This window comes from Nerophis ophidion, linkage group LG16 (genome assembly GCF_033978795.1).
Source record: "Nerophis ophidion isolate RoL-2023_Sa linkage group LG16, RoL_Noph_v1.0, whole genome shotgun sequence".
Lineage (NCBI taxonomy): Eukaryota > Metazoa > Chordata > Actinopteri > Syngnathiformes > Syngnathidae > Nerophis > Nerophis ophidion.
Window position 1 is genome coordinate 52,773,505 of NC_084626.1, and position 26,564 is coordinate 52,800,068.

The 26,564-nt window shown below is 38.9% G+C and overlaps 1 protein-coding gene across 3 annotated transcripts in view; it reads left to right on the top strand.

Annotated features, from left to right (window-relative positions):
• Positions 1-24,587, top strand: part of klhdc8a (kelch domain containing 8A) — a 179,820-nt gene extending 155,233 nt beyond the window's left edge. For 2 of the 3 annotated variants that reach the window (XM_061875508.1, XM_061875507.1), the window contains 3 exons: positions 8,740-8,841; positions 11,700-11,848; positions 18,353-24,587. In XM_061875508.1, the coding sequence (XP_061731492.1) occupies positions 8,740-8,841; positions 11,700-11,848; positions 18,353-18,406 (305 nt within the window). In that variant the 3' untranslated portion in view covers positions 18,407-24,587. Of the gene's footprint in view, positions 1-8,739; positions 8,842-11,673; positions 11,849-18,352 lie in introns of those variants that run through there. The other variant, XM_061875510.1, reaches the window with a different exon arrangement.
• The last annotated feature ends 1,977 nt before the right edge of the window (positions 24,588-26,564 follow it).

Sequence of the window (26,564 nt, forward strand, 5' to 3'; positions counted from 1 at the left end):
ATAAGGCACACTTAAAATCCTTTCATTTTCTCAGAAATGGACTGTGCACCTTATAATCCAGTGCAGAATATTCTGGTTGTGCTTACCGACCCTGAAACTATTTTATTTGGTACATGGTGTAATGATGTGTGACCAGTAGATGGCAGTCACACATAAGAGATACGTGTAGACTGCAGTATGAAGCTATTAAATGACACCAAAACTTTAAATATTCCATCAAAAATTAAGAACATTACACACGGGACTCAAAAATGTGTGAAAACGTTTTAGTACGACTTTGAAGCCGCACCGCTTGATGGATTGTCGGCGCATTACGGCTATCGTAGTCAGAGATACTATTACTATGGTGTGAGTATAAGGACCGCAAATTTATATTACCGTATTTCTTTGAATTTCCGCCGGGTATATAGTATGCGCCCGCCTATAACTCGTTTCGCAAAATAATTAGCACATGCTTAGGATTAACGCCGGGTCAAACTCGTTTAGCAAAATATTATTTTTATTAGCGCATGTCTAGAATTTCCACCGGGTCAAACTCGTCACGTCACGAGTGACACTTCCCCTGTCATCATTTTCAAAATGGAGGAGGCTGATTTCAATCATTTGAAATCGCATAAAAGGAAGAAGATTAAATAATAAATGGGTTGTACATGTATAGCGCTCTTCTACCTTCAAGGTACTCAAAGCGCTTTGACACTACTTCCACATTCACACACACATTCACACACTGATGGAGGGAGCTGCCATGCAAGGCGCTAACCAGCACCCATCAGGAGCAAGGGTGAAGTGTCTTGTTCAGGACACAACGGACGTGACGAGGTTGGTTCTAGGTGGGGATTGAACCAGGAACCCTCAGGTTGCTAGCACTGCCACTCTACCAACCGCGCCACGCAGGTATTCAGTAGGATTTTAGGTCCAAGCTTTTGAATATGCTAAAAAGAACAGTAAGCAGCTATGTTTTATTAATATACCGTAGCTGCGTGTGTCAAATATGAAGCATAATGATCCTTCTTCCGACAACTCAGCTGCAGAAGAAGTGACAACAAGCAGCAAGAGTGAGCAGCGATCGTTTTTTTTTCCCTCTCGCTTGCACTTTTAACATGGAGGATTACATATCTAAAATAAAACCGTTTTCTAAACTGGACTTTCAATGGAAGCAGGAGGTAATAAAGGAAGATCTCCATCGAGACAGAGAGACTTTTAAAACTGAAGAAAGATAAGGAAGACTTCTATAAACAAGTTATCGATGCTTTTGATCAGAAGTGAAGTGAAGTGAAGTGAATTATATTTATATAGCGCTTTTCTCTAGTGACTCAAAGCGCTTTACATAGTGAAACCCAATATCTAAGTTACATTTAAAGCAGTGTGGGTGGCACTGGGAGCAGGTGGGTAAAGTGTCTTGCCCAAGGACACAACGGCAGTGACTAGGATGGCTGAAGCGGGAATCGAACCTGCAACCCTCAAGTTGCTGGCACGGCCACTCTACCAACCGAGCTATGCTGCCCCTATAGTGCATGGACTTCATTTATAAGTAAAGTCAAGACCATAATACCGTTTTTTTTTTCATTAAATGTGCTTTTCATGATGGTATCCTTACATCACACTCAAATTTACAAGGGCAGGCCTAAATTTACCGCATGCCTTTGGTAAGCGCCGGAGTGAGAAGAGGTTTTAAATTAAATTAAAGGAAATACGGTATACAGAATGAGGATTTAGACTTAGACTTTGACGAACTTTAATGATCCGCAAGGGAAATTGTTCAACACAGTAGCTCAGTTTAAATGATGGAAAGTGTAAGGATGGAAAGGACCATGCAGGTATAAATAGACTAAATATAGCAATATAACATATAAGCGAATATATACAATATATGTTGCAGAGAATAAATAAAAGAGAAATAAGCGAAAGATGGGGTGATAACGGTCATTATATAATAATAATAAGGTGATTTTTCAAGAAGTCCACACATAGACAAGGCGTACAATATCAATATTTCCACATTGCAGGTGCATGGAGCGCACCTTTCACTGTTGCTCCCACTTTCATTTCAGGCATAGATGAGATGGGAGATGAGCTTCAGATGGGATGCCGGCAATGAGGAGTGGGCCTGAATTAGAAGATCACAAAACAGATTGCTTTATTACAAGCCATCTTCGGCAATATCTTCATGTGGTCATCCAGTCTGCTGTCATTCTGGACATTTCCAGTACATTTCTCCTCTATATCGCTAATAATAAAGCAGCCGCCATGTGGGCCTCATGCAAGAGTTGTGTAGCATGGCCGATAACACACATGCTAGCCAAAACACAAACTGGGAATACAAATACAAGTGGGGCAAAAAGTATTTAGTCAGCCAGCGATTGTGCAAGTTCTCCCACTTAAAGGGGAACATTATCACAATTTCAAAAGGGTTAAAAACAATAAAAATCAGTTCCCGGTGGCATGTTGTATTTTTTTAAGTTTTTTTCAAAATTTTACCGGTCTCCGAATATCCCTAAAAAAAGCTTTAAAGTGCTTGATTTTCGCTATTTGCGATGCCACTATCCATTTCCCTGTGACGTCACACAGTGCTGCCAATGTAAACAAACAATGGGAATACCACAGCAAGATATAGCGACATTAGCTCGGATTCAAACTCGGATTTCAGCGACTTAAGCGATACAACAGATTACGCATGTATTGAAACAGATGGTTGGAGTATGAAAGTATTGAAGAAGAAACTGAAGCTATTGAGCGAATAGCTATTGACGCTATTCATAGCCATAGCATGGCCGGATAGCTGCGTTAGCATCGCCGGTAAAATGTGCGGACCAAACGATCAGGACTTTCGCATCTTTTGACACTGGAGCAACTTAAATCAGTCGATTGGTAAGTGTTTGTTTCGCATAAATGTGGGCGGAAGGAAACGTAATATGGTTGCAAATGAAATGCATCTGCAGGTTATCCATACATCTCTGTGCCATGTCTGGTTTAAATAGCATGTTAGCATCGATTAGCGTGGAATGTTAGCATCGATTAGCTGGCAGTCAACATCAACAAAACTCACCTTTGTGATTTCTGTGACTTTATCGTTACAAATGCATCTGCAGGTTATCCATACATCTCTGTGCCATGTCTGCTTTAGCACCGCCGGTAAATAGCATGTTAGCGTCGATTAGCATAGCATGTAAGCATCGATTAGCTGGCAGTCATGCCGCGACCAAATAAGTCTGATTAGCACATAAATCAACATCAACAAAACTCACCTTTGTGATTTGGTTGACTTAATGGTTGCAAATGCATCTGCAGGTTATCCATACATCTCTGTGCCATGTCTGTCTTAGCATCGCCGGTCAAATGTGGAGACACTCTGGTACATTCATTGGGGGTCTGGCGGCAGATTTCTTGCCAGTGGTGCAACTTGAATCCCTCCCTGTTAGTGTTGTTACACCCTCCGACAACACACCCACCAGGCATGATGTCTCCAAGGTTGCAAAAAATAGTCCAAAAAACGGAAAATAACAGAGCTGAGACCCGGTGTTTGTAATGTGTTGAAAATGAAAATGGTGGGTGTGTTACCTCGGTGACGTCACGTTCTGACGTCATCGCCTCCAGCGCGATAAACAGAAAGGCGTTTAATTTGCCAAAATTCACCCATTTAGAGTTCGGAAATCGGTTAAAAAAATATATGGTCTTTTTTCTGCACCATCAAGGTATATATTGATGCTTACATAGGTCTGCTGATAATGTTCCCCTTTAAAATGATGACAGAGGTCTGTCATTTTCATCATAGGTACACTTCAACTGTGAGAGACAGAATGTGGGAACAAAATCCAGGAATTCACATTGTAGGAATTTTAAAGAATTTATTTGTAAATTATGGTGGAACATAAGTATTTGGTCAACCACTGATGGAAGGAGGTTTTGGCTCCAAATCTCACGATACATGGCCCCATTCATTCTTTCCTTAACACGGATCAATCGTCCTGTCCCCTTAGCAGAAAAACAGCCCCAAAGCATGATGTTTCCATCCCCATGCTTCACAGTAGGTATGGTGTTCTTGGGATGCAACTCAGTATTCTTCTTCTTCCAAACACGACGAGTTGAGTTTATACCAAAAAGTTTTATTTTGGTTTCATCTGACCACATGACATTCTCCCAATCCTCTGCTGTATCATCCATGTATCCATTTTGGTATAAACTCAACTGGTGGTGTTTGGAGGAAGAAGAATACTGAGTTGCATCCCAAGAACACCATACCTACTGTGAAGCATGGGGGTGGAAACATCATGCTTTGGGGCTGTTTTTCTGCTAAGGGGACAGGACGATTGATCCGTGTTAAGGAAAGAATGAATGGGGCCATGTATCCTGAGATTTGGAGCCAAAACCTCCTTCCATCAATGGTTGACCAAATACTTATTTTCCACCATAATTTACAAATAAATTCTTTAAAATTTCTTCAATGTGAAATTCTGGATTTTTTTGTTCACATTCTGTCTCTCACAGTTGAAGTGTACCTATGATGAAAATGACAGACCTCTGTCATCATTTTAAGTGGGAGAACTTGCACAATCGCTGGCTGACTAAATACTTTTTTGGCCCCACTGTACATATTTATCCTCCTGTACTGTAAGGGTCTGATCTACTGAGATCCAAAAACCCTAAAATGTTAATAACCTAAAAACCTTAACGGCACTAGCAAAAACGTTTTCCGCACAAACGTAGCGCTAATGATTGAGACCAGAACTCTCTAATAACTTAACTAAAATTATTTTGGTGAATAATGTAAACTCACTGCACCGGTATGTTTTAGCCCTGTCATGGCGAGTTTAGTGACAGATATAAGTAATAACTTTACACTATTTTATATTAGAAATGGCAACAACGGAGGATGAATGTCACATGACAAGAAGGTAGAGAAAAAGAAGGAGCTTATAGACCACGGTGTCGACAAAGACTACAAAAGCGGATGCGCACAATTTATTAGGACTTAGGCAGATCCCAAATACAGATCAGCAGGTAAATTCTTTAAAATTCCTACAATGTGAATTCCTGGATTTTTTTCCCACATTCTGTCTCTCCCAGTTGAAGTGTACCTAGGATGAAAATGACAGACCTCTGTCATCCTTTGAAGTGGGAGAACTTGCACAATCGCTGGCTGACTAAATACTTTTTTGGCCCCACTGTGTGTATGCAGGACTAAGCACATGTAGTCCGTCCATCTTGTGGTATCTAATCTTGCAGACACCGTGCTTATGGATTTACTCGCTCATGTTTTCGACACAACTTCATTCTTCTCGGCGCTCTGCAGCACCGCCGTGTTGTGTCTGTTGAACAAGCAACACCCGGGCAGTGAAAACATGTCCTTGGCAGAGGTTAGAACCACAAACACTGAAGCCCCGCCTCCATGCCAGCCAGCTTCTTTTTATGTATTCCTCCACTATCTGTACGACTATTAACCTTTGTTTGGCATGTTTATGTGCAAAAGCGAGAAAAAGGCATCGCCGCCTTAAAAAAAGCTATCTCGGTAAGATTTACATCAATCAAATCTGGCCCTCTGCCAACTTGGCTGCAAAGAATAATTTATGCTTTTGCTTTCTTATCTTTCTACGTCGGCATAAAGTTAAATTATGGACTTGGGGATCAGGATCATCTGTCAAAGACTTTGACTTGCTTGATGTTGTCCAGGGTGTACCCCGCCTTCCGCTCGATTGCAGCTGAGATAGGCGCCAGCGCCCCCCGCGACCCCAAAAGGGAATAAGCGGTAGAAAATGGATGGATGGATGATGTTCAGCCATTCATGTTTCAAACTTTTTGACTTCATAGCCACATTTGGCTAAAAAAAAAATTAAATGTGAAGTAACTATATATATATATAGCTCGGTTGGTAGAGCAGCCGTGCCAGCAACTTGAGGGTTCCAGGTTCGATTCCCGCCTTTGCCATCCTAGTCACTGCCGTTGTGTCCTTGGGCAAGACACTTTACCCACCTGCTCCCAGTGCCACCCACACTGCTTTAAATGTAACTTAGATATTGGGTTTCACTCACTAAAGCGCTTTGAGTCACTAGAGAAAAGCGCTATATAAATTCACGTCACTTTACTACTGTAATATGTGTGTGTACATATTATATTAATAATATATATATATACTTGGTCAACAGCCATACAGGTCACACTGAGGGTGGCCGTATAAACAACTTTAGCACTGTTACAAATATGCGCCACACTGTGAACCCACACCAAACAAGAATGCCAAACACATTTCGGGTGAACATCCGCACCGTACCACAACAGACCAAATACCCAGAACCCCTTGCAGCACTACGTATTCCAGCAAACTGACCAATAATTAACGTTTTATTCATGCATTTTCTCTTACTACTTCAAGGCTTGAATGTTTGGTTCATTCATTATTGTTATTTTATGGTCAAATGTATTATTAGCCTGTGGCAAAAAAATTATATTTACCTCAGAAGATTGCAAATAGAAAAAAAGGCCTTTTGCCTGTCATATAGAGGATCTTTGACAAGCTTTTTTTGTAGAACGACCTTAAAAACAACATTTTTCCTGTCATATAGAGGATCTTTGACTAGCTTTGTTGCAGTTGTACCTTAAAAAACATCTGTGCTCCTGTCATATAGAGGATCTTTGACTAGCTTTGTTGCAGTTGTACCTTAAAAAACATCTGTGCTCCTGTCATATAGAGGATCTCTGACTAGCTTTTTTGCAGTAAGACCTTAAAACAGCCTTTTCCCTGTCATATAGAGGATCTTTGACTAGCTTTGTTGCAGTAGTACCTTAAAAAACATCTGTGCTCCTGTCATATAGAGCAGTGGTCCCCAACCTTTTTGTATCTGCGGACCGGTCAACGCTCAATAATTTGGCCCGCGGCCCGGGGGAGGGGGGGGGTCCTTTTTTTTTTTTTTTTTCCTTTGTCATGAAAAAGGGAAGTTGTTGTCATGAAAAAGGGAGGTTTTTGCGGTTGGTGCACTAATTGTAAGTGTATATTGTGTTTTTTATGTTGATTTAAGAAAAAAAAAAATTGTTTTTTTTATTTTTTATAAAAATTAATAAACAATTATTCTGCGGCCCGGTACCAATCGGGCCACGGCCCGGTGCTGGGCCACGGCCCGGTGGTTGGGGATCACTGATATAGAGGATCTTTGACTAGCTTTTTTGCAGTAAGACCTTAAAACAGCCTTTTTCCTGTCATTTAGAGCAGTGGTCCCCAACCACCGGGCTGCAGAAGAATTTTTTATTAAAAAAAAAAATATATATATATTTTAATTTTTTATTTTTTTATTAAATCAACATAAAAAACACAATATAGACTTACAATTAGTGCACCAACCACAAAAACATCCCTTATTCATGACAAAAACGTCCCTTTTTCATGACAAAGAAGAAGAAAAAATCAATTAATTTATCCCGGGCCGCGGTTACAAAAAGGTTGGGGACCACTGATATAGAGGATCTTTGAGTAGCTTTTCTGCAGTAGGACCTTAAAAACTGCCTGTTATGTACAGGATCTCTGATTACCTTTTTGCAGTAGAACCTTAAAAACAGCTTTTTGCCTGTTATATAGAGCAGTGGGCCCCAACCACCGGGCCGTGGCCCGATTGGTACCGGGCCGCAGAAGAATTTTTTATTTACATTTTTTTTTTTTTTTTTTTTTTATTAAATCAACATAAAAAAACACAATATTCACTTACAATTAGTGCACCAACCACAAAAACCTCCCTTTTTCATGACAAAGAAGAAAAAAAAAAAAAAAGGACCGGGCCACGGGACAAATTATTAAGCGTTGACCGGTCCACGGATACAAAAAGGTTGGGGACCACTGATATAGAGGATCTTTGAATAACTTTTTTGTAGTAGTAAGACCTTAAAAACTGGGCTTCACGGTGGCAGAGGGGTTAGTGCGTCTGCCTCACAATGCGTGGGTTCCCTCCAGGTACTCCGGCTTCCTCCCACCTCCAAAGACATGCACCTGGGGATAGGCCCCTCCCACCTCCAAAGACATGCACCTGGGGATAGGCCCCTCCCACCTCCAAAGACATGCACCTGGGGATAGGCCCCTCCCACCTCCAAAGACATGCACCTGGGGATAGGCCCCTCCCACCTCCAAAGACTTGCACCTGGGGATAGGTTGATTGGCAACACTAAATGGTCCCTAGTGTGTGAATGTGAGTGTTAATGTTGTCTGTCTATCTGTGTTGGCCCTGCGATGAGGTGGCGACTTGTCCAGGGTGTACTCCGCCTTCCGCCCGATTGTAGCTGAGATAGGCGCCAGCGCCCCCCGCAACCCCAAAAGGGAATAAGCAGTAGAAAATGGATGGATGGATGGATGGACCTTAAAAACTGCCTCTTGTCATAAAGAGCAGTGGTCGCAGAAGAATTTTTTATTAATTTGTATTTTTTTTTTTTTTTTTTTTTTAATTAAATCAACATAAAAAACACAAGATACACTTAAAATTAGCGCACCAACCCAAAAAAAGACACTTTTTCATGACAAAGAAGGTGGGGGACCAATGCATTAAGGTATTAAGCACAAAACTTTCAAGTTGAGGTATTTTCAAGAAAGTAATGAACTCCCAACATGACATCACAGATATTTGACAACTATTTAGTGGTACGTTTGTGGTGCAACTCGGGAATGTACTTCAGACCCCTCAGCATAGTTTTCCTTTCAGCAGAATTACAGTAAGTGTGGCTTCTTACGTACAGAATGATTCCCTGTGCTGTATTTTCTGGCTTCAGGTGTGTGGCTGAAGTCTGATGAGACGGTGGCCTTGAAGACGAAGAGAGCTGACTTTGTTGCTGCTGTGCTGCGTGACCGCATGGTGGTGGCAGGAGGACTTGGTGAGCACATGTAGACTGGATCCGTGGTCCACTTCTTGCTTGCACAGTGTTTCAGCTGCTAGGAGCTTGTGAAAAAATGAAGAAGCTGCACTGCAAAAACTGACATCGAAGTAAGATGAAATATATCTCAAATAAGGCTGATATTAGCTTCTTTTCTGTCTGATAAGATCATTCTTCTCACTAAGCAGATTTTATGTTAGTGTTTTACTTATTTTGAGGGTTTTGGTCCTAAATGATCTGCTGAGATTTGATGACCTATATTGAGTAAAACATGCTAGAAACTAGAATATCAAGCTTTGTCTTCAACACTCACAAATATAAACTACAAACCCTGTTTCCATATGAGTTGGGAAATTGTGTTGGATGTAAATATAAACAGAATACAATGATTTGCAAGTCATTTTCAACTCATATTCAGTTGAATATGCTACAAAGACAACATATTTGATGTTCAAACTCATAAACATTTATTTTTTTGCAAATAATCATTAACTTTAGAATTTGATGCCAGCAACACGTGACAAAAAGTTGGGAAAGGTGGCAATAAATACTGATAAAGTTGAGGAATGCTCATCAAACACTTATTTGGAACATCCCACAGGTGTGCAGGCTAATTGGGAACAGGTGGGTGCCATGATTGGGTATAAAAACAGCTTCATGCTCAGTCTTTCACAAGAAAGGATGGGGCGAGGTACACCCCTTTGTCCACAACTGTGTGAGCAAATAGTCAAACAGTTTAAGAACAACCTTTCTCAAAGTGACATTGCAAGAAATTTAGGGATTTCAACATCTACGCTCCATAATATCATCAAAAGGTTCAGAGAATCTGGAGAAATCACTCCACGTAAGCGGCATGGCCGGAAACCAACCTCCAATCCCTCAGACAGCACTGTACCAAAAACCGACATCAATCGCTAAAGGATATCACCACATGGGCTCAGGAACACTTCAGAAAACCACTGTCACTAAATACAGTTTGTCACTACATCTGTAAGTGCAAGTTAAATCTCTACTATGCAAAGCGAAAGCCATTTATCAACAACATCCAGAAACGCAGCCGGCTTCTCTGGGCCCGAGATCATCTAAGATGGACTGATGCAAAGTGGAAAAGTGATCTGTGGTCTGACGAGTCCACATTTCAAACTGTTTTGGAAATATTCGCCATCATGTCATCTGGACCAAAGGGGAAGCGAACCATCCAGACTGTTATTGAACCAAAGTGTAAAAGCCAGCATGTGTGATGGTATGGGGGTGTATTAGTGCCCAAGACATGGGTAACTTACACATGTGTGATGGTATGGGGGTGTATTAGTGCCCAAGGCATGGGTAACTTACACATGTGTGATGGTATGGGGGTGTATTAGTGCCCAAGGCATGGGTAACTTACACATGTGTGATGGTATGGGGGTGTATTAGTGCCCAAGACATGGGTAACTTACACATGTGTGATGGTATGGGGGTGTATTAGTGCCCAAGGCATGGGTAACTTACACATGTGTGATGGTATGGGGGTGTATTAGTGCCCAAGACATGGGTAACTTACACATGTGTGATGGTATGGGGGTGTATTAGTGCCCAAGGCATGGGTAACTTACACATGTGTGATGGTATGGGGGTGTATTAGTGCCCAAGGCATGGGTAACTTACACATGTGTGATGGTATGGGGGTGTATTAGTGCCCAAGACATGGGTAACTTACACATGTGTGATGGTATGGGGGTGTATTAGTGCCCAAGACATGGGTAACTTACACATGTGTGATGGTATGGGGGTGTATTAGTGAACAAGACATGGGTAACTTACACATGTGTGATGGTATGGGGGTGTATTAGTGCCCAAGGCATGGGTAACTTACACATGTGTGATGGTATGGGGGTGTATTAGTGCCCAAGGCATGGGTAACTTACACATCTGTGAAGGCACCATTAATGCTGAAAGGTACATACAGGTTTTGGAACAACATATGCTGCCATTTAAGCGCCGTCTTTTTCATGGACGCCCCTGCTTATTTCAGCAAGACAATGCCAAGCCACGTATTACAACAGCGTGGCTTCGTAGTAAAAGAGTATGGGTACTTTCCTGGCCCGCCTGCAGTCCAGACCTGTCTCCCATGGAAAATGTGTGGCGCATTATGAAGCGTAAAATAGGACAGCGGAGACCCCGGACTGTTGAAGGACTGAAGCTCTACATAAAACAAGACTGAGAGAGAATTCCACTTTCAAAGCTTCAACAATGTGTCTCCTTAGTTCCCAAAGGTTTATTGAGTGTTGTTAAAAGAAAAGGTGATGTAACACAGTGGTGAACATGCCCTTTCCCAACTACTTTGGCATGTGTTGCAGCCATGAAATTCTAAATGAATTATTATTTGCATAAAAATAATAAGGTTTATGAGTTTGAACATGAAATATGTTGTCTTTGTAGCATATTCAACTGAATATGGCTTGAAAAGGATTTGCAAATCATTGTATTCTGTTTATATTTACATCTAACACAATTTCCCAACTCATATGGAAACAGGGTTTGTACTTATTTTAAGGTATTTCAGGGTTTATTGAAGTTAGCTAATTTGACTTGTTTTGGAAAATCTTGACAAGCCAAATTTTCTTGTTCTATTGGCAGATAATTTTGCTTAGTTACATATTATATTATATTAGTTATTATATTATATTGTATTATTATAATTATATTATATTGTATTAGTAATATAAAATACCCCTCATTTTTGTATTTTTTTTCTTCTTGTTTTTGAACCCTGACTTTTTGCAGTGTGCTACTTTGGTGCTTTATTGTTATTCACCGTAATGCATTTGTGGTTTTCTGGGTCACTCCCAGTCACTGTGTCGTGATGATCTGACCAGGTCATGAGCCGTCTGCGCTGGACACGGTGGAGGCGTTCCATCCTCAGAAGAAGAAGTGGGAGAGGCTGCCTCCAATGGCGTTCCCCCGCTGCACCGCCTCCTCCATCGTCATCAGAGATCGCCTTCTAGTAGTGGGTGGAGTTAACCAGGTGAATTGATCCAATTAATGACTTCATTTATGTTCATTTGTTTACAGTGCTATGGTTTTAGTACACCCCACTTTTTGGAGGAGTCCGTTTTCAACAAAATAATTCAGCAAAAAATTGACCCATTTTACAATCTCGGTTTTTGTACGGTCAAAAATAACAAACTATTGAAAATTCTAAACTATATGTGCTATTTTTTTCCCTACACTTTGACCCCTGCGGCTTATAAGACGGAGCAGCTACTTTATTTACATCGAACACAATTTCCCAACTCATACAGTCCGTTTTCAACAAAATAATTCAGCAAAAAATTGCCCCATTTTACAATTTCAATTTTTGTACGGTCAAAAATAACAAACCATTAAAAATTCTAAACCATATTTTTCCCTACACTTTGACCCCTGCGGCTTATAAAGCGGAGCAGCTACTTTATTTACATCTAACACAATTTCCCAACTCATATGGAAACGGGGTTTGTAGGAGTCTTTTTTTCAACAAAATAATTCAGCAAAAAATTGCCCCATTTTACAATCTTGGTTTTTGTACGGTCAAAAATAACAAACTATTAAAAATTCACAACTATATGCGCAATTCTTTTCCCTACACTTCGACCCCTGCGGCTTATAAGACGGAGCAGCTACTTTATTTACATCTAACACAATTTCCCAACTCATACGGAAACGGGGTTTGTAGGAGTCTTTTTTTCAACAAAATAATTCAGCAAAACATTGCCCCATTTTACAATCTCGGTTTTTGTACGGTCAAAAATAACAAACCATTAAAAATTCTAAACCATATTTTTCCCTACACTTCGACCCCTGCGGCTTATAAGACGGAGCAGCTACTTTATTTACATCTAACACAATTTCCCAACTCATACAGAAACGGGGTTTGTAGGAGTCTTTTTTTCAACAAAATAATTCAGCAAAAAATTGCCCCATTTTACAATCTCGGTTTTTGTACGGTCAAAAATAACAAACTATTAAAAATAGTAAACCTTATGTGCTATTTTTTTCCCTACACTTTGACCCCTGCGGCTTATAAGACAGAGCAGCTACTTTATTTACATCTAACACAATTTCCCAACTCATTCGGAAACGGGGTTTGTAGGAGTCCGTTTTCAACAAAATAATTCAGCAAAAAATTGCCCCATTTTACAATCTTTGTTTTTGTACGGTCAAAAATAACAAACTATTAAAAATTCACAACTATATGCGCAATTCTTTTCCCTACACTTTGACCCCTGCGGCTTATAAGACGGAGCAGCTACTTTATTTACATCTAACACAATTTCCCAACTCATACAGAAACGGGGTTTGTAGGAGTCCGTTTTCAACAAAATAATTCAGCAAAAAATTGCCCCATTTTACAATCTTTGTTTTTGTACGGTCAAAAATAACAAACTCTTAAAAATTCACAAATATATGTGCTATTTTTTTCCCTACACTTTGACCCCTGCGGCTTATAAGACGGAGCAGCTACTTAATTTACATCTAACACAATTTCCCAACTCATACAGTCCGTTTTCAACAAAATAATTCACCAAAAAATTGCCCCATTTTACAATCTTTGTTTTTGTACGGTCAAAAATAACAAACTATTAAAAATTCACAACTATATGCGCAATTATTTTCCCTACACTTTGACCCCTGCGGCTTATAAGACGGAGCAGCTACTTTATTTACATCTAACACAATTTCCCAACTCATACAGTCCGTTTTCAACAAAATAATTCAGCAAAAAATTGCCCCATTTTACAATCTCGGTTTTTGTACGGTCAAAAATAACAAACTATTGAAAATTCTAAACTATATGTGCTATTTTTTTCCCTACACTTTGACCCCTGCGGCTTATAAGACGGAGCAGCTACTTTATTTACATCGAACACAATTTCCCAACTCATACAGTCCGTTTTCAACAAAATAATTCAGCAAAAAATTGCCCCATTTTACAATCTCGGTTTTTGTACGGTCAAAAATAACAAACTATTAAAAATTTTCAACTATATGCGCAATTTTTTTCCCTACACTTTGACCCCTGCGGCTTATAAGACGGAGCAGCTACTTTATTTACATCTAACACAATTTCCCAACTCATATGGAAACGGGGTTTGTAGGAGTCCGTTTTCAACAAAATAATTCAGCAAAAAATTGCCCCATTTTACAATCTCGGTTTTTGTACAGTCAAAAATAACAAACTATTAAAAATTCCAAACCATATGTGCTATTTTTTCCCTACACTTTGACCCCTGCGGCTTATAAGACGGAGCAGCTACTTTATTTACATCAAACACAATTTCCCAACTCATATGGAAACGGGGTTTGTAGGAGTCTTTTTTTCAACAAAATAATACAGCAAAAATTGCCCCATTTTACAATCTTTGTTTTGGTACAGTCAAAAATAACAAACTATTAAAAATTCTAAACCGTATGCGCAATTTTTTTCCCTACACTTTGACCCCTGCGGCTTATAAGACGGAGCAGCTACTTTATTTACATCAAACACAATTTCCCAACTCATATGGAAACGGGGTTTGTAGGAGTCTTTTTTTCAACAAAATAATTCAGCAAAAAATTGCCCCATTTTACAATCTTGGTTTTTGTACGGTCAAAAATAACAAACTATTAAAAATTCACAACTATATGCGCAATTCTTTTCCCTACACTTTGACCCGTGCGGCTTATAAGACGGAGCAGCTACTTTATTTACATCTAACACAATTTCCCAACTCATACAGAAACGGGGTTTGTAGGAGTCCGTTTTCAACAAAATAATTCAGCAAAAAATTGCCCCATTTTACAATTTCGGTTTTTGTACAGTCAAAAATAACAAACTATTAAAAATTCCAAACCATATGTGCTATTTTTTCCCTACACTTTGACCCCTGCGGCTTATAAGACGGAGCAGCTACTTTATTTACATCAAACACAATTTCCCAACTCATACGGAAACGGGGTTTGTACTTCTTTTAAGGTATTTTGGGGTTCATTGAGGTTACTTTATAGCTATTTTATAGATTTTTCTTTGCTGACTATAATCACCACATCACCATTTAAGCCTGCAGTTGCCAGGCAGTCAGCCTGGCGACATCACCCTCTATACACCCTTGTTATTCATGCTGATGATCCATGCTGCTCTTTTTCATGCTCTTTTCTCGTTCCAAGTAAGTTTTCTTTATTCATTCCATAGTTTGCAAGTTTTGTTTTATGTCCATAGTTCTGCCTTTGTGCAAGTTTTTGTTTATACCCTTTGTGTTTGTAGTACTTTTGTGTGTTAAAATTGAAAGATGTCATTACCTTCACGCCATGTCGCTTCGCACCTCGGGAAAACAATCTACACCTTAGTCTTAGTATTGACATTATGGGAAAATTTGCTTCTTTTATCGTTTCATTTATTTCATTCATCATTTAAATCTATTTTACATTGTTTTCTATTTGTAAAACTGCAAATATTCTCTATTAAATGATTTTTCTGTACATATTTTAGGTGTCAAAAACAGACTATTTGGATTTGCATTATTTCTTATGTGTCATGTCCTGGTGATCATGTTTAGTTTGGTTATGTTCTGTTTGGTTTTTGGATTTTGTCAGTTCCTGTTTTGTCACTCCCATGACAAACCATTAGTTTTCACCTGTCATGTCACGCACCTGATTCATTTGGATTCATGCATCTGTTGTCAATCACCACATCACCATTTAAGCCTGCAGTTGCCAGGCAGTCAGCCTGGCAACATCACCCCACATATTTTAGGTGTCAAAAACAGAATATTCGGATTTGCATTATTTCTTCTGGGAACAATTGCTTCTTTTATCGTTTCATTCATTTCATTCATCATTTAAATCTATTTCACATTGTTTTCTATTTGTAAATCTGCAATTGTTCTCTCTTAAATGAGTTTTGTGTTCATAATTTTAGGTGTCAAAAACAGATTATTTGGATTTGCATTATTTCTTATGGAAACATTGCTTCTTTTACTGTTTTATTCGTTTCATTCATCATTTAAATGTATTTTACGTTGTTTTTTATTAGTAAAACTGCAATTATTCTCTATTAAATGACTTTTGTGTACATATTTTAGGTGTCAAAAACAGACTATTTGGAATTGCATTATTTCTTATGTGTCATGTCCTGGTGATCATGTTTAGTTTGGTTATGTTCTGTTTGGTTTTTGGATTTTGTCAGTTCCTGTTTTGTCACTCCCATGACAAACCATTAGTTTTCACCTGTCATGTCACGCACCTGAGTCATTTGGACTCATGCACCTGTTGTCAATCACCACATCACTATTTAAGCCTGCAGTTGCCAGGCAGTCAGCCTGGCAACATCACCCCACATATTTTAGGTGTCAAAAACAGAATATTTGGATTTGCATTATTTCTTCTGGGAACAATTGCTTCTTTTATCATTTCATTCATTTCATTCACCATTTAAATCTATTTCACATTGTTTTCTATTTGTAAATTTGCAATTATTCTCTATTAAATGAGTTTTGTGTACATATTTTTAGGTGTCAAAAACAGATTATTTGGATATGCATTATTTCTTATGGAAACATTGCTTCTTTTACTGTTTTATTCGTTTCATTCATCATTTAAATGTATTTTACGTTGTTTTCTATTAGTAAAACTGCAATTATTCTCTATTAAATGAGTTTTGTGTACATATTTTAGGTGTCAAAAACAGACTATTTGGAATTGGATTATTTCTTATGTGTCATGTCCTGGTGATCATGTTTAGTTTGGTTATGTTCTGTTTGGTTTTTGGATTTTGTCAGTTCCTGTTTTGTCACTCCCATGACAAACCATTAGTTTTCACCTGTCATGTCACGCACCTGAGTCATTTGGACTCATGCACCTGTTGTCAATCACCACATCACTATTTAAGCCTGCAGTTGCCAGGCAGTCAGCCTGGCGACATCACCCTCTATACACCCTTGTTATTCATGCTGATGATCCATGCTGCTCTTTTTCATGCTCTTTTCTCGTTCCAAGTAAGTTTTCTTTATTCATTCCATAGTTTGCAAGTTTTGTTTTATATCCATACTTCTGCCTTTGTGCAAGTTTTTGTTTATACCCTTTGTTTTTGTAGTACTTTTGTGTGTTAAAATTAAAAGATGTCATTACCTTCACGCCATGTCGCTTCGCACCTCGGGAAAACAATCTACACCTTAGTCTTAGTATTGACATTATGGGAAAAATTGCTTCTTTTATCGTTTCATTCATTTCATTCATTATTTAAATCTATTTTACATTGTTTTCTATTTGTAAAACTGCAATTATTCTCTATTAAATGAGTTTTGTGTACATATTTTTAGGTGTCAAAAATAGATTATTTGGATTTGCATTATTTCTCAGGGAAACATTGCGTGTTTTATTGTTTTGTTTCATTCATCATTTAAATGTATTTTACCTTGTTTTCTATTAGTAAAACGGCAATTATTCTCTATTAAATGAGTTTTGTGTACATATTTTAGGTGTCAAAAACAGACTATTTGGAATTGGATTATTTCTTATGTGTCACGTCCTGGTGATCATGTTTAGTTTGGTTATGTTCCGTTTGGTTTTTGGATTTTGTCAGTTCCTGTTTTGTCACTCCCAGGACAAACCATTAGTTTTCACCTGTCATGTCACACACCTGATTCATTTGGACTCATGCACCTGTTGTCAATCACCACATCACTATTTAAGCCTGCAGTTGCCAGGCAGTCAGCCTGGCGACATCACCCCACATATTTTAGGTGTCAAAAACAGAATATTTGGATTTGCATTATTTCTTCTGGGAACAATTGCTTCTTTTATCGTTTCATTCATTTCACTCATCATTTAAATCTATTTCACATTGTTTTCTATTAGTAAAACTGCAATTATTCTCTATTAAATGAGTTCTGTGTACATATTTTTAGGTGTCAAAAACAAATTATTTGGATTTGCATTATTTCTTATGGAAACATTGCTTCTTTTATTGTTTTATTTGTTTCATTCATCATTTAAATGTATTTTATGTTGTTTTCTATTAGTAAAACTGCAATTATTCTCTATTAAATGAGGTTTGTGTACATATTTTAGGTGTCAAAAACAGACTATTTGGAATTGCATTATTTCTTATGTCTCATGTCCTGGTGATCATGTTTAGTTTGGTTATGTTCTGTTTGGTTTTTGGATTTTGTCAGTTCCTGTTTTGTCACTCCCATGACAAACCATTAGTTTTCACCTGTCATGTCACGCACCTGATTCATTTGGACTCATGCACCTGTTGTCAATCACCACATCACTATTTAAGCCTGCAGTTGCCAGGCAGTCAGCCTGGCAACATCACCCCACATATTTTAGGTGTCAAAAACAGATTATTTGGATTTGCATTATTTCTTCTGGGAACAATTGCTTCTTTTATCGTTCTTTTTAGAATGGAACACTAATGAAAAGCAAGGTCTTATTGTATTGATTAAAGAAACACATTCAAAGTGTTGCGATTTGCAATTTTTTTCCTAATATTATCCTTTGCTCCCAGGTACCCAGCCCAGCACATGAGATTCTGTATGTCAAAGAAGAAGAATACCTGTAGCCGGACCCAAGGATGACCGAGCATCAGTAGGAGCGGCCTTCTTAGTCCCACACTATTTGTAATATACTTTAGTTGTGGACTATCTGAGCCAAGCATGTGGAAGTCTTCTTTTCACAGCGACCCCGCGTGAGACCACACTGCCACCTGTTGGCCTGGAATAACACTGCAGCCTGCAAGGAGGCGTCAAGAGCAGGGGTGTCCAAACGGGGTTTGATACATTTTCTACATTAAAGATGCTCAAATCGATCTAGTTTCGGTCAAAGTACGCTCAGCTATCTGAAGAAATGATCCACAAAGCAAATTGGGGCGTAATGTTTCCCAAAAGGGGTGTTGGCTTGCAACAAAAGGGAGTAAAAAAAAAAACATATACTGGTAAATTTACTTCTAACTACCGTTATTCCCGGACCATCCGGTCTAGTCAGGTTTATTATAGGCCGCTTTAAAGGGGTCTTAGTATATATATATATTTTTTTTAAATGGAAAACACTTCCTTGTGGTCTAGATCAGTGTTTTTCAACCACTGTGCCGCGACCTGGTGTGTCGTGGGAGATGATCTAATTCAGGGGTCACCAACGCGGTGCCCGTAAGGACCAGATGAGTCGCCCCGCTGGCCTGTTCTAAAAATAGCTCATATAGCAGCACTTACCAGTGAGCTGCCTCTATTTTTTAAAGTTTATTTATTTACTAGCAAGCTGGTCTCACTTTGCTCGACATTTTTAATTCTAAGAGAGACAAAAGTCAAATAGAATTTGAAAATCCAAGAAAATATTTTAAAGACTTGGTCTTCCCTTGTTTAAAATAAATTAATTAATTGTTTTACTTTGCTTCTTATAACTTTCAAAAATAAAATTTTACAGAAAAAAATACAACCTTAAAAATGATTTTAGGATTTTTAAACACATATACCTTTTTACCTTTTAAACTCCTTCCTCTTTTTTCCTGACAATTTAAATCAATGTTCAAGTCAATTTATTTTGTTCATTGTAAAGAATAATAAATACATTTTGATTTAATTCTTCATTTTAGCTTCTGTTTTTTCGACGAAGAATATTTGTGAAATATTTCTTCAAACTTATAAGTAAAATTCAGAAAAATTATTCCGGCAAATCTAGAAAATCTGTGGAACCAAATTTAAATCTTATTTCAAAGTCTTTTGAATTTCTTTTACATTTTTTGTTCTGGAAAATCTAGAAGAAATAATGATTTGTCTTTGTTAGAAATATAGCTTGGTCCTATTTGTTATATATTCTAACAAAGTGCAGATTGGATTTTAACCTATTTAAAACATGTCATCAAAATTCTAAAATTAATCTTAATCAGGAAAAATTACTAATGATGTTCCATAAATTCCTTTTTTTAATTTTGAAAAATAGATTCGAATTAGCTAGTTTTTCTCTTCTTTTTTTCGGTTGAATTTTAAATTTTAAAGAGTCGAAATTGAAGATAAACTATGTTTCAAAATTTAATTTTCTTTTTTTTCCTGTTTTCTCCTCTTTTAAAGCGTTCAATTAAGTGTTTTTTTTCTACAAAAAACCTTCCCTAAAAGGAAAAAAAATGTACGACGGAATGACAGACAGAAATACCCATTTTTTTAAATATATATGGATTTATTTATTAAAGGTAAATTGAGCAAATTGGCTATTTCTGGCAATGTATTGAAGTGTGTATCAAACTGGTAGCCCTTGGCATGAATCAGTACCCAAGAAGTAGCTCTTGCTTTCAAAAAGGTTGCTGACCCCTGCTCTAATTTCACCTATTTGGGTTAAAACATGTTTTGCAAAGCAGTAATTCTAGTCTGCAAATGATATGTTGTTGTTGTTGAGTGTCTGTACTGTCTAGATCTCAGCTGAGTAACAATCTTATACTCTTCCATATCAGTAGGTAGCTAATTGCCTTGTAGATGTCAGAACATGCTTTGTCCTGTTCCCAATATGTGGATGGCAGAGGGAGGCAGGGTGCAGGTAAAAAGGTATCTAATGCTAAAACCAAAAATAAACAAAAGGTGAGTGCCCCAAAGAAAAAGGCATTGCAGCTTAGGGAACAAGACTAAAACTGAACTGGCTACAAAGTAAACAAAAACAGAATTTTGGACGACAGCAAAGACTTACTGTGGAGCAGTAAGTCTTTAACAACACTCAATCAAAACACCGGCTGTGTTTTGATTGCTAAAGGCAGCTGCAATCCACCGCTTTCCACCAACAGCATTCTTCTTTGACGTCTCCATTATTAATTGAACAAATTGCAAAAGATTCATCAACACGGATGTCCAGAATACTGAGTATTTATGCGATTAAATTGGACGACTTTTAGCCGTGAGTGGTGCTAGGATAAAATGTCCGCTCCAGCCAATAATGTCACAAACACGCGTCAACATAAATGTCATCATTCCACGACGTTTTCAACAAGAAATTCCGCGGAAAATATAAAATGACAATTTAGTAAACTAAAGCGGCCGTATTGTCATGTGTTGCAATGTTAATATTTCATCATTGATATATAAACTATCAGACTGCGTGGTCGCTAGTAGTGGCTTTCAGTAGGACTTTATTACCACAATTTTCTCACCGAAACCTGCCGGTTGACATGTGGTCGGAATCCATGTTCGCTTGACCGCTCTGTTCCACAGTAAAGCTTCATCTTTGGGAATGTAAACAAGGCAACACCGGCTGTGTTTGTGTTGCTAAAGGCAGCTGCAATCCACCGCTTCCCACCTACATATTTCTTCTTTGATGTCTCCATTATTAATTGAACAAATTGCAAAAGATTCAGCAACACAGATGTCCAGAATACTGTGTATTTATGCGATTAAATCGGACGACTTTTAGCCGTGAGTGGTGCTGGGATAAAATGTCCGCTCCAACCAATAACGTCACAAACACACGTCAACATAAGCGTCATCGTCTTCAACAAGAAATTCCGCGGGAAATTTAAAATTGCAATTTAGTAAACTAAAGCGGCCGTATTGGCATGTGTTGCAATGTTAATATTTCATCATTGATATATAAACTATCAGACTGCGTGGTCGCTAGTAGTGGCTTTCAGTAGGACTTTATTACCACAATTTTCTCACCGAAACCTACCGGTTGACATGTGGTAGAGAACCATGTTCGCTTGACCGCTCTGTTCCATAGTAAAGCTTCATCTTCGGGAATGTAAACAAGGAAACACCGGCAGTGTTTGTGTTGCTAAAGGCAGCTGCAATCCACCGCTTCCCACCTACATCTTTCTTCTTTGATGTCTCCATTATTAATTGAACAAATTGCTAAAGATTCAGCAACACAGATGTCCAAAATACTGTGTAATTATGCGATTAAAGCAGACGACTTTTAGCCGTGAGTGGTGCTGGAAGAACATGTCCGCTCCAACCAATAACGTCACAAGCACGCGTCAACATAAGCGTCATTATTCCGCAATGTTTTCAACAGACACTTCGCAAGAAATTTAAAATTGCAATTTAGTAAACTAAAGCGGCCGTATTGTCATGTGTTGCAATGTTAATATTTCATCATTGATATATAAACTATCAGGCTGCGTGGTCGCTAGTAGTGGCTTTCAGTAGGACTTTAAACATTAATTGATGTATTATTAATGTATGAGAACCACTGGTGTAATAATATATCTCACTTATATTAATATCCCTGGGTCCTCTGAATGTGGCGTCCAGCTAAAATATTGAGGTGGAGCACACACTTTTTAAGGTGTCAGGAGTGAGCTTTATCAGCCTCACCACCCTTTGGACACCCCTGATGGTGAAGTGGAACTCTTCATAGCTTTCAAGGAAAATATTTGTACAGGCTCAACTATTTCGTCTCTCATGTCTAACATTGAATAGATTTCTGCACACATGCTTTCCAGTGTTGAGTTCCGCTTATAATAACATGCAGCTTCTACTCTGCTGGGGTTTGTACGAAATCCACAAGTTTTGACAGTTATGGCTGCAGCAGAGATGTCATGTCGCCTGTAAGCTTTTGCAATGATTATATCAAAAATAAGTAGCAGAATTTCTATTAGCTTGGTATGGAAAACATGTTACTGTCAGTCGGCTCTGTATGTACATAGAAAGGTTTACAGTAGTAACACATGAAAAATATAATAAATAAATAAATACAAACCCTGTTTCCATATGAGTTGGGAAATTGTGTTAGATGTAAATATAAACAGAATACAATGATTTGCAAATCCTTTTCAAGCCATATTCAGTTGAATATGCTACAAAGACAACATATTTCATGTTCAAACTCATAAACTTTTGTTTTTTTTGCAAACAATCATTAAATTTAGAATTTGATGCCAGCAACACGTGACGAATAAGTTGGGAAAGGTGGCAAGAAATACTGATAAAGTTGAGGAATGCTCATCAAACACTTATTTGGAACATCCCACAGGTGTGCAGGCTAATTGGGAACAGGTGGGTGCCATGATTGGATATAAAAACAGCTTCCATGAAATGCTAAGTCATTCACAAACAAGGATGGGGTGAGGGTCACCACTTTGTAAGCAAATTGTTGAACAGTTTTAGAACAACATTTCTCAACGAGCTATTGCAAGGAATTTAGAGATTTTACCATCTACGGTCCGTAAAATCATTAAAAAGTTCAGAGAATCTGGAGAACTCACTGCACGTAAGTGATGATATTACGGACTTTTGAACCCTCAGGCGGTACTGCATCAAAAACCGACATCGGTGTGTAAAGGATATCACCAGATGGGCTCAGGAACACTTCATAAAACCACTGTCAGTAACTACAGTTACTCGCTACATCTGTAAGTGCAAGTTAAAACTCTACTATGCAAAGCCAAACCCATTTATCAACAACACCCTGAAACGCCGCTGGCTTGGCTGGGCCCGAGCTCATCTAAGATGGACTGATGCAAAGTGGAAAAGTGTTCTGTGGTCTGAGGAGTCCACATTTCAAATTATATTTGGAAACAGAGGACGTGGTGTCCTCCAGAACAAAGAGGAAAATAACCATTCGGATTGTTATAGGCGCAAAGTGTAAAAGCCAGCATGTGTGATGGTATGGGGGTGTATTAGTGCCCAAGGCATGGGTAACTTACACATGTGTGATGGTATGGGGGTGTATTAGTGCCCAAGACATGGGTAACTTACACATGTGTGATGGTATGGGGGTGTATTAGTGCCCAAGACATGGGTAACTTACACATGTGTGATGGTATGGGGGTGCATTAGTGCCCAAGACATGGGTAACTTACACATGTGTGATGGTATGGGGGTGTATTAGTGCCCAAGGCATGGGTAACTTACACATGTGTGATGGTATGGGGGTGTATTAGTGCCCAAGGCATGGGTAACTTACACATGTGTGATGGTATGGGGGTGCATTAGTGCCCAAGACATGGGTAACTTACACATGTGTGATGGTATGGGGGTGTATTAGTGCCCAAGGCATGGGTAACTTACACATCTGTGAAGGCACCATTAATGCTGAAAGGTCCATACAGGTTTTGGAGCAACATATGTTATCATCCAAGCAACGTTATCAGGGACGCCCCTGCTTATTTCAGCATGACAAGTGTTAAAACAGCGTGGCTTCGTAAAAAAAGAGCGTGGGTACTTTCCTGGCCCGCCTGCAGTCCAGACCTGTCTCCCATGGAAAATGTGTGGCGTACAATGAAGCGTAAAATAGGACAGCGGAGACCCCGGACTGTTGAAGGACTGAAGCTCTACATAAAACAAGAATGGGAAAGAATTCCACTTTCAAAGCTTCAACAATTAGTTTCCTCAGTTTCCAAACGTTTATTGAGTGTTGTTAAAAGAAAAGGTGATGTAACACAGTGGTGAACATGCCCTTTCCCAACTACTTTGGCACGTGTTGCAGCCATGAAATTCTAAATTTAATGATTGTTTGCAAAAATAAAAATAAAGTTTATGAGTTTGAACATCAAATATGTTGTCTTTGTAACATATTCAACTGAATATGGCTTGAAAAGGATTTGCAAATCATTGTATTCAGTTTATATTTACATCTAACACAATTTCCCAACTCATATGGAAACGGGGTTTGTAGATGGCGATACAATGTAGTAAAATAAAGAGGGCAAATGAACTCAAGCTTTTACACCAACAGCAATACAATTTTGTGGATTTTTATCAACTTCCCTCTCAGGTCGCGATGTCACAGGTTGGATTTTTGCTGAAGATAAAATGATTGTTATGATATCAAGTTTGTCTGTGTCTAATCTGAAGTGTATTATTATCATTTATTCATGTCACTGACACTTAAAATGTCTTAAGAGTGACAAACAAAGCCCAAAAGCAGTGAAGTTGGCACTTTGTGTAAATAGTAAATAAAAACAGAATATAAAGACTTGCAAATCCTTTTCAACTTATATTTAATTGAACAGACTGCAAAGACAAGATATTTAACGTTCGAACTGGTAAACTTAGCTATTTTTTGCAAATTTGGAATTAGATGCCTGCAACATGTTTCAAAAAAGCTGGCACAAGCGGCAAAAAAGACTGAGAAAGTTTAGGAATGCTCATCAAACACTTATTTGGAACATCTTACAGGTGAACAGGTTCATTGGGAACAGGTGGGTGCCATGATTGGGTATAAAAACAGTTTCCATGAAATGCTAAGTAATTCACAAACAAGGATGGGGCGAGGGTCACCACTTTGTAAGCAAATGCGTGAATAAATTGTCCAAGAGTTTAAGAACAACCTTTCTCAAAGTGCAATTGCAAGGAATTTAGGGATTTTGCAATCTAGTGTCCGTAATAACATCAGAAGGTTCAGAGAATCTGGAGAAATCACTGCACGTAAGTGGCTAGGCCGAAAACCAACATCGAATGCACGTGACTTTCGATCCCTCAAGCTATACTGCGTCAAAAAGCGACATTGGTGTGTAAAGGATATCACCACATGGGCTCAGGAACACTTGAGAAAAACAATTTGAGTGACTTTAATTTGTCGCTACATTTGTAAGTGCAAGTTAAATCTTTACTGTGCAAAGCGAAAGCCATTTATCAACAACACCCAGAAACGCCGCCGGCTTGGCTGGGCCCGAGATCATCTAAGATGGACTGATGCAAAGTGGAAAAGTGTTCTGTGGTCTGACGAGTCCACATTTCAAATTTTTGGGGGGAAATGTGAACATCGTGTCCTGCCGGAACCATCCGGATTATTATAGGCGCAAAGTTCAAAAACCAGCATGTGTGATGGTATGGGGGTGTATTAGTGCCCAAGGCATGGGTAACTTACACATGTGTGATGGTATGGGGGTGTATTAGTGCCCAAGACATGGGTAACTTACACATGTGTGATGGTATGGGGGTGTATTAGTGCCCAAGGCATGGGTAACTTACACATGTGTGATGGTATGGGGGTGTATTAGTGCCCAAGACATGGGTAACTTACACATGTGTGATGGTATGGGGGTGTATTAGTGCCCAAGGCATGGGTAACTTACACATGTGTGATGGTATGGGGGTGTATTAGTGCCCAAGGCATGGGTAACTTACACATGTGTGATGGTATGGGGGTGTATTAGTGCCCAAGACATGGGTAACTTACACATGTGTGATGGTATGGGGGTGTATTAGTGCCCAAGGCATGGGTAACTTACACATGTGTGATGGTATGGGGGTGTATTAGTGCCCAAGGCATGGGTAACTTACACATGTGTGATGGTATGGGGGTGTATTAGTGCCCAAGGCATGGGTAACTTACACATGTGTGATGGTATGGGGGTGTATTAGTGCCCAAGGCATGGGTAACTTACACATGTGTGACGGTATGGGGGTGTATTAGTGCCCAAGGCATGGGTAACTTACACATGTGTGACGGTATGGGGGTGTATTAGTGCCCAAGGCATGGGTAACTTACACATGTGTGATGGTATGGGGGTGTATTAGTGCCCAAGACATGGGTAACTTACACATGTGTGATGGTATGGGGGTGTATTAGTGCCCAAGGCATGGGTAACTTACACATGTGTGATGGTATGGGGGTGTATTAGTGCCCAAGACATGGGTAACTTACACATGTGTGATGGTATGGGGGTGTATTAGTGCCCAAGACATGGGTAACTTACACATGTGTGATGGTATGGGGGTGTATTAGTGCCCAAGACATGGGTAACTTACACATGTGTGATGGTATGGGGGTGTATTAGTGCCCAAGACATGGGTAACTTA